The sequence below is a fragment of the Pagrus major genome, chromosome 10, assembly GCF_040436345.1.
Source record: "Pagrus major chromosome 10, Pma_NU_1.0".
Taxonomy (NCBI): Eukaryota; Metazoa; Chordata; class Actinopteri; order Spariformes; family Sparidae; genus Pagrus; species Pagrus major.
The window spans coordinates 8,494,612-8,509,058 of NC_133224.1; the positions used below are offsets into that span (position 1 = coordinate 8,494,612).

Consider the following 14,447-nt stretch of genomic DNA (forward strand, 5'->3'; position numbering starts at 1 on the left):
TACTGCTTAAAATCTTCTTCTTTTTTTTTTTTAACTCTTGTCTTACTTTCTTGCTGCTCAGTGTTCCCTAATAAGCTGCAACCCTATTCAGACCAAAACAGGCCTTCAATGTGGTGGAAATATGAAGTTTTCTATGTGTGCTGATAATCTAAGCAATACATCATGGCACTACAATACTCTCCCTGATGTTGTTTCTAAATCATTTTGTGTACACATTGGTCTCTAATTTAAGTTGCCGTTTGCAGTCCACCGAGAGCCATTTTTGACTGACGCGGCTCTCGAACTTAAGTCTATTTTTGTGTCAAAACTGTAAATGTACATACTGGTTGAGAGTGTGTGACGACAATAAAAAAAATGTCCATAAGTGATAAAACTTTTCACGTCTCTTTTGTACGGCTGTTTGGAAAAAAATTATCCTCTTCACACATGTATTAAAGGTGCATTATGTAAGAATTGGACACCAAATATTGGCTGAATGTCACCAAAGTAACTGCTAATGGATGCTAACTTTAGCAGCTAGTGCATTAGCTGACTGCCCGGACTGGAGCGTCTGTGATGTTTACCATCGGACTACCACCTCTTGAGGTACAAACTAGCCGTGGGCTAACTGGTTAGCATGCTAACTCCAGTCAATATCTCTGCAATGCCATACAAATATGTCTTACATCAAAACTGCTATTTCTTCACATTCTGTTTAAACTAAAATTCTTACATATTGCACCTTTACGGACGGCATACAAAACCGTGTGTTTGACATGGTTTAACCGCTGGACACAAAATGTCTCCTACTCCACTGTGAGGTCCATTCTCAGAGTATGAGCACTGGAGAATTCAAGTTTTCACACAATGGACCAGGATTGGCTTTCAAACTATTTATGATGTCATAAGTCACACTGCATTTAGATTCTCAGTGAGCACAGAGTAAATTCACACTGTGAGCATATGAATGTGAAAACAGCCCTCTAGTGTCAAACTCTGCACATACATCATCCCACACAGTGAAGCTTCAAACATTCAACTGCAGGAGCAAGAAGGAAGACACATTTTAGACGAGAGGGGGACTTAACTAAATTAATTTATGAAGAAGGCAGAATGGGAGAAGTGAGGCATTTTTCAACACAAGTTTATTCTACAGACAAAGTATTTGGCAGAATAGGTTAACTGGGACATATGTGAACTGACGTATCATCTCAAACGTCTCTGAACATACAAACAACCTAAATAATCCATGTAAACTGAATCCATTGTCAGACAAACAGCCTTATTTGGTGTCTTCTTAACCAAAAAACATTTACTGGATGTATTCGGCATGTATAAAGCAATCTCTGCTATATGATTTAGGATTATTAACACATTTTTCCTCATAGAGATGGTTTGACATTTCAGGAAAACCACGTATTTGCTTTCTGGCAGAGCGTTAGATGAGGAGATCAACACCTACGTTTCACCACTATGTCCTTTAGAGGTAAGGCTGCAACCAGAAGACGGTTCGCTTAGTTTAGCTTACTACAAAAAGTAAAAACAGTTAGCCTGGCTCTGTCCAGCGCCGGTAATAACGCCTCTCCAAAGCTCATTAACTAACACGTTACATCTTGATAACAATATTGTTTTCTTACTCTGACTGTGTTGCGCTCCACTTATTGCATGTCTTGCTCTTAATTGTCACATTACTGGTGTTTTTACTGATCCTTTGTTGTTTAAATATTTGATTTTTATAAATGAATGTGACCTTAAGTGCCATGAAAGACGCCATTACATGACATGTATTGTCATTGTTCAATCTGTACAAACACCGAAGTGTATTACCCACAATTCCATATTTTAGAGGCTGTTATGTAGCCGATTATTTCTTGGCTGTGATCAGTAACTTCTTAGGGTCTCCATTTGTTTCCTGCCTTAGAAGCATTCAAGAATCCAGCATATAAACTCTGGAAACCTGCAAATTGTCATTTTAAAAACTGTTTTTTTGGACAGATTATAAAAACAAGATATAAGTTGTTAATAAGTGAAGCTTAGAGGTGCTGGTTGTTTCCCTTGATCAGAGCTAAAATAGCTGTTTCCTCCTCTTTCTTTGTGCTAAGCTAAGCTAACTGGCTGCTGGCTGGCTGTTGCTTTACATTTAACAGACAAATATGAAAGTGGTATCAATCTTCTCACTTAACTTTCTGCCAGAAGGTGAAAAGATGTGTTCAACACACTGTTCTCAACATTGGTGCTCCTCAAGAGGAGTTTTGTAACACCCAGTAGCCTCAAATAATTATACTAAGTGAGTTGGGGAGAAAAGTTCTGTGTCACATTGTGAAGGCAAAGACTGTAATCCAGGGATGGGTTCCCCTGAAGCATCTTTAAGATACAGTCGTCTCTGTTTTACCAGCAGAGGAACAAAGAAGACGTCTGTGGTTTCACACAGAGCCGCGGAAAGAGACCGGGAACTGCTTGAACACTGTACAGTAGTTTTCTGTAATGTAGCAGCCAAATTAGCTTTGGGCTGTAAATCTTTAGCCAAAGCTTTGTTTAATTCTGAGAAAAGTAAGCCTTTTCAGCTAGAGCAGCTTTAATATGTGGAGTGTATTGCTGTGGCAATGAAATAACATGGAGGAAGTGTTTGCAGCCAGCACATTTTTGGCTGCAGGGAAATAGCTGCCACAAGTAGAACCTGATCTAACTCTTTCTACCAATGGCTCTGTGTTGCCTACAATGCTGCGAGGTGACTCTGCAACCCCTGGCTATGTGTCTTCTTCAGTGTATCCGCTCAGCGTAGGCATCGCAAAGGTTAAGGCTTGTCTCCGAGTGATTGCTACAATGCAGGCTTGGAGCGTTGGCTTCTGGGAGAGTGGAGCGCTTGTCCTCCTCGCAGAGCAAGGACCAGATGGAGAACAGAGCCTCCCTGGATTTTGTAGTCTGCCGCTGTTTTCTCATCGTTCCTGAGAAGAAAGACAAAGGGAAAGCAGGAAAAAAGGCGTCAGATAGTGGAAATACCTCTATTGAAAAATTTCATGGAGTTTTTTTTTTTTATGACAGAACAGTTGTACTGACATTGCCTGACACGCTGACACAAACATAAGCTGTTTCTACAGAGCTAAAGATAAGCAATTTCTTCCTAAACTAGTTTAAGCATACTGTATATTTTTCCATATAAACCTGGTGGATGATGATTGGGTTGGATGATGATGGCCGGGTGTGCTTTTCATATTTTTATACATGTTTTCAGTATTTTTTGAGCCTTTATGAATCTCATGTTTAGGTGAGGTAAAAGATACATTTCAATTTTACAATAAAGTTGATGTTGAGATTGATTATTTTTCAAATTCCCTTCCCTGCCTGTCTGTGGCATTTTCCCCCAGCATACTCGTTCTTTATAACCTTCCAAACCAGCCTTGAATACCCAGTTTTATTTTATTAAAGGTTGAGTAATTTCCAAAAACAGCTGGGTGGTGTAGTGTGTAACAAACCCTACTAAAACAAGGAGCACAAGTCACAATTGTTTGGGACTATTTTCAGCTGTATATTAATACGCATTTGGGGGAATAGTCAGTATTTACGCCATCAGGATGGTCTACAGTGTGTTGGATCGACTCAAAATAAACCACAGTGCCTCTGTTCATCATAATAAATGAATGTACGACAGTATGGTTTACTGATTTTTGAGTTTTAAAACAACAACGGAGAGGTCAATGTCACAGAAGAATAATCTGCATCAGGTTTGGATACAAAAATGCAGAATATCCCACAGATTAACAACACATCACGTCTACAACATCCCTCTTTTATCCATTTAAAGAAAGATAAAGAAGACAAAAGAGCATTTTTAATCTCACATCTGTTTCCCACTGTAGATCAACCTCTGCTGCTGCGGAGGGATCCCTTCTTTCTCCTCCACCCTTTCTTTAATCCGCTCCACCTGTTTGAGAACAAAGATAAAAACATATGGGTCAATTCTCAAACGCACACTGAAAAAACACACAGAACAAATGAGGAATTAATGGTGATTATATACCTTATCTGTGGGCTCTATGTCGATCTCTATCTCCTTGCCTGTGAGTGTCTTGAGATTAAAGGAAATGTGGTCATTGAAACTGGACAACAACTCAGTAATAACTGTTCAAACACTTGGCTAACTGTGAACCGAGCTAATTGCTGCTTGCTTTGCCTTACCTTCACTTTAATGAGCATCTTTGTTGACTTGTTTTTTTTATCAAATAAACTATAGTATAATTAAACGCTTACCGATCTATGATTTCACAATGATACTACGTTATTTTGGAGAGAGAACTCGAAATTCAATGGTTACTTCCTGTGTTCCTCGGTGAATCCTACCGCCTCATTCCCTGCGTGTCAAAGGTTCCGCTTCGACTTAACTTCGGACTTCGCATTTGCTTCACTCACCGTCGAGAAAAAACACTAAAATGCCTCACATATTCTCTTACAGCAGCGTGAACATCGCCGCCACATTAGTAAATCAAAAGGTGTGTCATGAATACCTAAAACCGCCCTTGCGACACTAGCGCAACGTGGCGTAAAGCGAGTCTCGCATTTGTAGTTTTTTGCTGCGTGTCGCCCCACTCGCTGAAGCCCTTAAAGAACTACAAAACGTCTGTTAGTTGGTGTCCGCCCCCGTAACGCTTCCCGCGCACGCAGTGGATAAGGAAACAGCGGCACAGACAAAATCAGTCAGACTTTCCATAAGGTAATACATACTGTCTTTTGCTAAATATACAAGATGATTAATGTCGTTAGCTAGTTAGTAGCTCATGCTTAGGTAACCGGTTTGCTATGCTAATCAAATGTCTTCAGTTTTGGTACTTTCAACCGATGTAACCTTGAATTATGACATCGTAGTTAAATAAGCAACGCTGCTCATATCTTTGTGGTATGGTTTGTTTTGTTTAGCTGCAGAAATAGCATTTTTCAGCCGGCTAGCTAGGTAGCTAGCTAAGGATATGCTTATTACAATTCCACATTGTAGTAATTACAGTTCTGGCTAAATCTGATTTATCTTTTTAATGCATGTTTTTGGGTTCCTTCCTCACCCCACAGCACACCAGCTCATAGTTGCTGACCATATGTGTGTGTGAGTGTATTAAGGGGTTATTAAAAAAAACGAGAAAAGTCACAAAAACACCCATCCTGAAATGTGATCTTCTGTTTCACAGGTTCCTTTCAAGTTTTTTTTTGTTACACTACCTGTTCATCCTGTTTCCAAAATGCCTCGCATTGAGAATGACATCAAGCTGGACTTCAAGGATGTCCTCCTCCGTCCAAAGCGGAGCACACTCAAGTCTAGGAGCGAGGTGGGTAAACAGCTGTGGGTTTGATTTTCCACGTGAAACCTGACTGACCTGAGTACAGATGTTTTCACTATCTGGACCTTAAGGTATTTTAGCATGTGGTTGGAGAACTGAAGCCACAAAATATAGGCTCCTGCTGCCCTATGACTGTAGTTATACACTGTGCACCACGAAGAAGACTTGAATTGGCTAAAATAATCCTTTATAATTGAACAAATCTATAAAACTGTCTCACTGTCTTTGCCTCGCTCAGGTGGACCTCATGAGAAGCTACACCTTCAGGAACTCCAAGGGCACTTACAGAGGGATCCCCATCATCGCTGCAAACATGGACACTGTCGGGACATTTGAGATGGCTCTGGCTTTGCACCAGGTAGATTATGCACTACATGGGATGCGTATAAATCACTTTTGCTTCATTGAGGACTTAGGGTTTGAATCTATTATATGTTATTTTTTATTTTCTCTTAAGTTAATTGTTTTGTCAGAAGGAAAGGTGACTGAACAAAACTGGGTGTACCTGAATTTAATCTAAGCAGTGACCACTTTAATGCTTTATAATCCCTATGTTACCTACCAGACTGATACATGAGGACAGGGCCTACTTTCCTTGTCTCCTTCGCCAAAGACAAGATTAAAAACAAGATGTGATTAAGACTTTTCAGTTGTGGTTCCCTTACTCCACTGTTGGTGGCTAATAAGTAGCATCTTTTAATATACCCTTGTAATGATAATGAATGACTTAGTTCAGGATCCTCTCGGCCTTTTAAGACAGGAAAAGATAAGAAACTAAACATCAATCAAAAATGTGACCTTTGTATTGTTTAGTTTATTGTTTTCTCCATTAGATGCCATTGTGTTACCCACAGGTGACGTTTTGTAAACCAGAATGTGTTGTCTCTTCCACTAGTTCACTCTCTTCACCACGATTCACAAGCACTACTCTGTCGACGACTGGGTGGAGTTTGCGACCAAGCATCCCGAATGTGTAAAGGTACTTGGAGTGTTTATTATTAAGTAACCCTTTATTTCAGGGAGTTTATTAATTGTTCTATTTGTTGAAACACAACTCCCTCTCTCTTCCCTGTTTATCTCGCAGAGTGTAGCAGTCAGCACAGGCACCGGTGAAAGTGACTTTGACAGGATTTCAGCCATCTTGGCGGCGGTGCCAGAGCTGCAGTATATCTGCGTCGACGTGGCCAACGGCTACTCCGAACACTTTGTTCACTTTGTCAAAGACGTCAGGGAGAAGTTCTCCTCTCACACTATAATGGTCGGTAAATGTCTGTCTTTAAACTGCCAGTATGTTGGTCTGAAAAAGGAATGGATGCTCACAGGTTAACATTGACTGAAATGCGTTACTTTTATTTTGCTCAGGCAGGAAACGTCGTGACAGGGGAGATGGTAGAGGAGCTGATCCTCGCTGGCGCTGACATCATCAAAGTCGGCATCGGACCAGGTGATCACAGTGCAACACATTTCTACGTCTATACAGAGCATTCTCATATCTTCACCTCAAACAGATGTCCACTTTAATGTTTTAAATACACCTCAAAGTTATCGAATACTCTTTCACTATTGTATACATTATTCACACCGTGTATAAGAACCAAAATTTACAGAGCTGTGTTTGAAAATAACTTAGCTGCACATACAGAACAAACGGATCACACACGATGCTTTCAAATGCGGCTTTCTGCAGGCTAGAAGAAATCTTAACACTCATTCCCTGCCCCTGTGTCTTCCTCCACAGGCTCTGTGTGTACCACCCGCAAGAAGACAGGGGTGGGGTACCCTCAGCTCAGCGCTGTGATTGAGTGTGCAGATGCAGCCCATGGCTTGGGCGGTCACATCATCTCTGTGAGTGACCCTTAATAGCATGTCCACCTGGGTGTCATATTTCCTCACTGCTGATCGAAGCTAAAGTCAAAAGCCAGATGTTAGTGGGTGTTAGTGTTTTTTTTATCTAGTGTTAAAGGACTTTAAATGAGCTTAAGAGGTGCTGGTGGATGAAATGTGTTACCTTCAGACACAGGCCAGCTGTTTTTCTCTGTTTCCAGTGTTTATGCTGAGCTAAGCTAACCAGCTAATGGCTCCAGCTTGATATTGATTAGACAGTCTAGAATTGATCTTCTTAACTAACTCTAGGCAAAAGGGACTATTTCTTTACACTGATACCTAAAATAGCAGCTATTGATTATTCATCTATCTTTAATTTCTTTGGTTAGCTCGTAAGATGGTTCATAGCCTTTCTTCCCCTCTTCTCTGCCCAGGGTCAGTGTGATTTGTTGTTGTGTATTTCCTGACAAAGTACAGCTTTATCTTTTATCTCCAGGCTGTATATGTACATGCAGCTGTGATAAACACTCACAATACGGGGCTCTGTTTTGTCTTTCCTCCTCTCGTCTCTTTCACACAGGACGGGGGGTGCACTTGCCCAGGAGATGTCTCAAAGGCATTTGGTAGGTTTGAATGTTCTCTTTGAGCGATTTCTTTCTGTTCAAACAAGTCCTCTCACTGTTTTTTTGGCTCCTTCTGTGTGCACTCAGGTGCTGGAGCAGACTTTGTGATGCTGGGCGGTATGCTTGCTGGCCACTCGGAAAGCGGAGGCGAGATTATTGAGAAAAACGGCAAGAAATACAAGCTGTTCTACGGAATGAGCTCCGACACGGCGATGAAGAGACATGCAGGAGGCGTGGCTGAGTACAGGTCAGATTCAGTTATGTTTATGGGTGTCTGTATTAACCGCCAAGCTTATAATGCAGAGTGGTGATTGGTGTTTTCATACTATACCACGTTTAAACCACCTCCTCTGACTCCAGAGCGTCGGAGGGGAAGACAGTCGAAGTTCTTTACAAAGGCCCGGTGGATGTGACAATACGGGACGTCCTGGGCGGGGTCCGATCCACCTGTACCTATGTTGGGGCCGGCAAACTGAAGGAGCTAAGCCGCAGGACCACCTTCATCAGGGTCACCCAACAGCTCAACACTGTCTTCGGCAACGACAGCTGAGTGTAGCGCGGTCGATGCATAAGTCTGCAACACTGCCTGTCGGACTCCCAGATCCCGTTTGTGCATTGACGATGTGTAAACACAAGTGACCAGACATATACTTAAATACTTCCCTTTTCCTATCCTTATTAGTTATTTTTGGGACTTAGGGTTCCTTGACTTGTAATTTTGACTGACATTAACAGAAATACTTTTCTGAGTCGCTTTTGACTCTGAATGTCACTTCTTTCATATAAGCCACAAAGTGTTTCAGGGGTCAGTGTGTCTCTAGACAGAAAGATGTGAGCCAGAGGAGTAAGGCGTGTCTGCTGTCGCATCATTCCAACGCAAGGTCCTTAGTTATTCTTTTAAAATGTATGCAAATCTGTGGCTGTCTATGAAACAGTATCTACAACATGGTCTATGCTCTGTGCCGACATTTTACTGTAAGCCTTTCTATAAAAGTATAGCTAATGTCTTAAATTATTTAAAAACCCTACATATATATGCAGCAGCTGTGGCTAATCAGAAAACTAAACAATTTTTAGAAATACAATCATTCCGTTACTTGGTAAGTTTTGCACTTTAATGATTTGTAATTTGATCTAATAATTAGTTTCTGTTATTGTCTCATAGATATGTTTTGTCACACAGTCATTACATAGTAGGTGAATTAGATTTGGGAGAATTTATAAATGGACCAGTATATGCTGAATGCTAGAATTCAGTGCCAGAGCACAGACAGTACATAGTAAGCAAGTGCTGAATTCATAGCAGAGGTGTTACTCAGTATGGACGTATATGCAGCTTTTCTCTGTTCCTGACCAATACCAAAGTCTGTGTGGGTTAATGTTGGTGATGTGCATATTTAAATAAATTCATGATTTGTGATCGCCTTTAAATAAAGTGGTGATTCCTTGGAATTAGCCTTGGAAGTTTTACAGCCTCAGTCTCGGGTTTCACTTCACACAGTATCTGTTGTTACTCCATTTCAAGCTGACTTGTCTTATTTCATGTTTTACCGTCACTTTGGTGTGAAAATGGCCAAATGTAAAATCAGAATGCAGTTTTTAAATTCATTTTTCTTTCTTCATGTGTTAGCCAGTCAATAAAAACATTCCACAACTTAACATTTTTCTGGCTTTATTATTAAGCGGATCATTTAAAATGTATGTACAATACCAAAGACACAAATTCCTTGTTGCCTTTCTGACCTTATAAGACCACAAACTGTACGACATTGGAGCAATTACCCATTCACCACCAGTAGATGGAGACAAACACCTTTCAGTGTTGTGCCATAAAAAGTAGAAACATTCAAATTAAAACAAAATGACCTGTCGTGTATATTAGAAGCAATATAAGCAACTCCCAAAAAGATATTCACTTGAAGATATTACATTGCCTATAGTGTGTATGATGTGTATTATGAACATTTGCCCATTACTGATATTTGCTGTAATAGTACTATAATTGCAGAAGGTATGTGTAGCCATGCACTTCTTAACACTTTAACACTTTTGTCACATAATCCAATAGTCCAGTCAGAGTCTTGGGAAAGACTGACCATCCACCTCTGGAAGTTAGGAACTGACTCCGACAGCTACGAGCTCCTGATGGTTCTCTGGGTCAACCAGAGTCAACTGGGATCCCCAGAAGGGGCCTTCTTGCTCCACCATCTTTTCACCCTTCTCTCTTAACTCCTGAATCAGCTTGTCACGATCACTGCCAAGGTCCAGCCCTTTTCTCAGATCCACAGCCTCATTTTTTTGGCCATATGTGAGCGGACTGTAAGGTGACGTGAAAAATGAGACCTTCCCTGTCTCTCTCAGTTGCCTATACAAGCCTGTGGACGATATGTTTACATTGTTTAATGCCGCTGGAAGGTGAATTTCTTTGCGAAGGAATCGGGTGGGATTTTCCACAACAGTCCAAAGGGAGAGAGCAAAACCAAGGAAGTCCCATAAGCCCCTTTAAACTTTCTCTGCATTATGAATATTATTGAGATCTTTGCTGTGACAGCACTATATATCTAATTTACTGTAACTTAGCACTAGTCAATGTCATTTATACTCACCGAATAACACAAGAAAAAACATATTCTGGGACTGATTCATAGGCATTGACATTCATATATATATTCACATATGATTCCCAATGTGTCAGCAGGTACATGGTGATGTGGGCTACAGACAACAACATGGCTGACGACTACAGAAGTTCACAGAGCACCTTTGTGATGCGCAAGGCACCGAGAACTTTTCCACAAGAACAGGTGACTCGAGAAGACTTTTGGTAAGAGCACCCTCCATAACTGTATGCATTACTGGTCTCAAAGTAAACTATCCCACATGAGCATTTCCATTGATCCTGGCTCTGTTGGTGACTTCCACCTCCAAATGTGAATCCACCTGAGTTATATGGGCTCGTCTCTGTTCCTTCCTCTTCCAAGCAAACAAAAGGAGTTGGGTTCCAGTTTTTGGAGCTGATCGTTATTGTGACTATTTTTCTTCTCTGGTGCTGGCCAGTCACACTGAAGAACGATAATGAGTAAGGAAAGCTCCATACCACTTCCACTTTCTGTGGTTGTGCCACATTTTCACCTGGATGGTTGATCACCTGAGACCTAACACTCCTCCTTTTCTCTAGTCCAGGCTGATTAGCCATCTGCCCCCAGCCAAATACAGTTTGAGCTACAGGAACCTCTTGATACTCTGTTGTGAGAGAGCTGAGCTGGTTACCTTTGCAGCAAAGACCATAGACATCTCCCTCTATCAACCCCTTCACATAGTTTTTGTCACATAAACCAATGGTCCAGTCACAGTCGCTGGAGAGGCTGATCATCCATTTATGGAAGTCAGGAACAGACTGTGAAGGGTCAGAGCTCTTAATGTAAAACGTGTGAGCAGAACTTTTCCCCAGCCAACTATTGTAGACCTTCCTGTTGTCATCGGACAGTGACATCTTGGGGTCCAAAGTCTGTGGGTCAAAGATCAGGTTTGGATTAGTAGCAAAAAGCTCCTGGTGGTTCTCTGGGTCAACCAGGGTCGACAGGGAACCCCAGAAGTGGCCTGCTTGCTCCACCATCTTTTCACCCTTCTCTCTTATCTCCTGAACCAGTTTGTCACGATCACTGCCAGGCTCCAACCCTTTTCTCAGGTCCACAGCCTTGGCCTTCTCCACATCCTGATGCACCTGAGAATACATCTGCAGGAATCTGAAGGTGTCCTTCTCGTTCTGTGCTGCTTGCATGCTGGTCTTGCTGGTTTTGATGGACACCATACGAGCAGAGACTGAACTCTGGACGCTGGTCAGGGCAATGTCACGCAGGTTCGTCACAGCTTCAATGAGACGCACACTAGAGCGACCCAGCTTCTCTCTTTCACTCTTCTCCCACTTTTCCAGACTCACATTGTCACCATCAGTTTTCACCAGTAAGGCCTGCTCAGTGTTGAGCTTTTCCATGAGCTCTTTGTGGGCTGTGGAGAAGGTCTTCATATTGTGAAGGCGGTGCTGGTCTTCAATGGCGCAGGAAACACACACACAGATCATGTCATCCAGGCAGTAGTACTCCAGGAGTTTGCCATGTTGGGGGCATTTAGTGATGGCACATAAATCCATGGGTTCAGACAGAGGATGAGTTTTTAGTAACACAGGAGTGGTCAGGTGGGCCTGGAGGTGCTGGACGCACATGGAGATCTCACATTTCATGCAGGTCTTCCGGGCTGGTTTCCTGTCCTCCTCTGTACACATGTCGCAGAGGATAAGTTGCAGCTCCTTTGGTGTTTTGTCAGACATGTTTTCAGAAGCAGGCAGTCCTGTTTGGATCTTTCTTGAATATAACTGGACAAATGATCTTCCTTCTGTCTCTTGCTCTTATTTTGCTAAGTTGTTCTGGTCCCTCAGTCTCTCCTCTGAATGTCTCGCCACATCAACATTGCACAACAGATTTGTTGTCTGCTAAAATTCAGGGAGTGGCGTCGGACAGATCTGACTGCAGCCCTGTGGTTTGGTTTCCTGATACGTTTCATTTCACAGATCATTCGAGACACATCCACCAGGGCAGTGATCGTGTGTGTATCACTTGACTGCAAATGCACTGTGAAATATCTCTTGGTGTGTAAAAAGCAATAGAACTTACAATTAAATGCAAGGAAATTAGGAATCAACTGCTCTTGTCTTTCTGCGTAATAAACTCCTTAAAGCTGGGGTCGGTAAGTTGGAAAAACCGTCCAGCCCAGGCCAGATATGAAAGTATCCGGGCAGTAAACTCCGCCTCCTGCACTCAGGCCTCTCTCCACCGCCGCTCCCCACAGACCCTGAACGCACCATCCGACAACTGCTGGATACCGGAGTCTGAGTCACATTCATCACAACATCTAACAACAAGGAGCTACCTCATGTCTCATTCACCTGTAAGTAAACCCCTAATATCATCAAACTACACGTAAACAACCACTGCTAGCACTGATAGCTGTCAGGCTAGCTTTTTTTAGCATTCAGACATTGTTTTGAAAGTGTATGTTGATGTTGTAGCTCATTGCTGGTTAGCTAGCAGCAGGTCGCTATGGTAACATTAGAAATGGAAAAGCTAAAATATGAAGATGAGTGGTGGGCCTGCTACATGTTTTATGTTTTTGTTTCAGACGAACGTGAATATTGTATTGGACTCACGATGATATGATGTTTTGTTTGACAGCATCGTTGACTCTGATGATGGAGACACGCCAGAGCGACGCACATCATCCCGGCAGAGGACGACACGAGTGGAGGCGGAGGCCGTGGACGTGAGGGCGACAGGTCGAGAGGCAGGTGTTCATAGGTCGAGGAGAAGATGTTCAAGCTCAAAGGACTGCACATGAGCAGGTCAGCATCTAAAGTGGAAACATTACTGGTGCTTTTATCCTGATCAACACCACCCACAACTGTTTGTGTTTGTACAGTATATTGATCAGGCATCATGTAACTCGCCCTAATCAGAATCACATGTTTTTGCCAAGTAGTTTTTCACCATTTGAATTTGTGTTTTGGTGCATAACAATAAACACAGTAAGTAGAAAAATGTAAAGATAAAGGGCTGGTAATTTTTTGTTTATATAAACTGGGACATCTGTACAGTTTTGTCCAGGAATGTCTAAAGTATTGACCATTGAAAGTGTATATGTTCACAGTATGCTGAGGACAGTCGAGCTCTGTTCCATAAAAATATCTGATCATGTTAATGCCTTTTCTTTACACTTCCAGCATAAACAACCAACCCATTACAGTTCTCACACTTTACATGATGCACTGATAATAACAACTGAATTAGGCAAGACTCTTGTTTATTCCATTTCTTGGAACACATGTAAATAAATAACACTACAAAAACATACCTTTTATCGTTTAGACAATATACAGTACAATTAGCATAGACAACTATATACAGGAAGGACGTCCGGAGGTTTCTTGACTGGTTATGCTGTTGATGTCGGTGCTGTCTCAATCCTCTACTGTTGTGGCAGTGATTGTCCTGTAAAAAGAACAGCACAATTACTTATCTGACAGTAAATGCAGCTTTTCGAGGACTTTGAAATTACTTTCAATTTATTATAACACCACAACTTGAGTTGCATTTTATGCAGTGACAAATATTCCTGAAAACAACCAGAATTAGCCTCTGTTACATCAGAATTGTGCCATTTACAGTCATTTCATAATAACCAATTCTGTTTGGGGGGCTAGCAAAATGTCACTTTCAGAGTTATTTACATAGTTTCATTTTCTCATTATTTTTTCTATGCATTTTGACAGTAGTGTGTACAAGCTCTACTTGCTGGACTTTTTGAAACACATATTACAGAAATAACAGTGGTCTGATCCATGTTGCGATCAGCATCAAGTTACACTCACCTGTCAGAGAGAGAGACTGCAGAAATAGTGGAAACATCAGGGCATGGTCCTGCTGTGAACTGAAGGCTGGAAGTTGATGCGTCCCTCTCATAACTATAGGACACGGACATAGGCAACATCAGCACATTTGTAAAACATCTAGCTCAAAGTCTATATGAATGAAGTCACATAAATACCATCTAACAACATTGGCTCACAAATACAATGCAAACCATATCCACAGACAGACAGTGGCCCTGACCAATTTGGTGCCCTAGGCAAGATTTTAGTTGCATC

At 41.7% G+C, this 14,447-nt stretch overlaps 3 protein-coding genes across 3 annotated transcripts; 1 reads left to right on the top strand and 2 right to left on the bottom strand.

The window, feature by feature from the left end:
- Positions 1-1,107: 1,107 nt before the first annotated feature.
- On the bottom strand, positions 1,108-4,518 carry nedd8 (NEDD8 ubiquitin like modifier). The gene is made up of 4 exons (XM_073474950.1): positions 4,156-4,518; positions 3,998-4,045; positions 3,819-3,901; positions 1,108-2,924 (listed from the first exon to the last, which is right to left on the bottom strand). Exons 1-4 carry the CDS (start codon positions 4,171-4,173, stop codon positions 2,798-2,800), a joined length of 276 nt encoding a protein of 91 aa, XP_073331051.1. The 5' UTR covers positions 4,174-4,518; the 3' UTR covers positions 1,108-2,797.
- A 110-nt stretch (positions 4,519-4,628) lies between these two features.
- On the top strand, positions 4,629-9,409 carry gmpr2 (guanosine monophosphate reductase 2). The gene is made up of 10 exons (XM_073475171.1): positions 4,629-4,687; positions 5,154-5,291; positions 5,542-5,661; positions 6,199-6,282; positions 6,388-6,561; positions 6,666-6,747; positions 7,042-7,148; positions 7,708-7,750; positions 7,838-7,997; positions 8,111-9,409. Exons 2-10 carry the CDS (start codon positions 5,205-5,207, stop codon positions 8,298-8,300), a joined length of 1,047 nt encoding a protein of 348 aa, XP_073331272.1. The 5' UTR covers positions 4,629-4,687; positions 5,154-5,204; the 3' UTR covers positions 8,301-9,409.
- Positions 9,406-12,274, bottom strand: LOC141003729 (tripartite motif-containing protein 16-like). The gene has a single exon (XM_073475170.1). It carries the CDS (start codon positions 12,075-12,077, stop codon positions 10,491-10,493), a length of 1,587 nt encoding a protein of 528 aa, XP_073331271.1. The 5' UTR covers positions 12,078-12,274; the 3' UTR covers positions 9,406-10,490.
- Between the last annotated feature and the right edge of the window lie 2,173 nt (positions 12,275-14,447).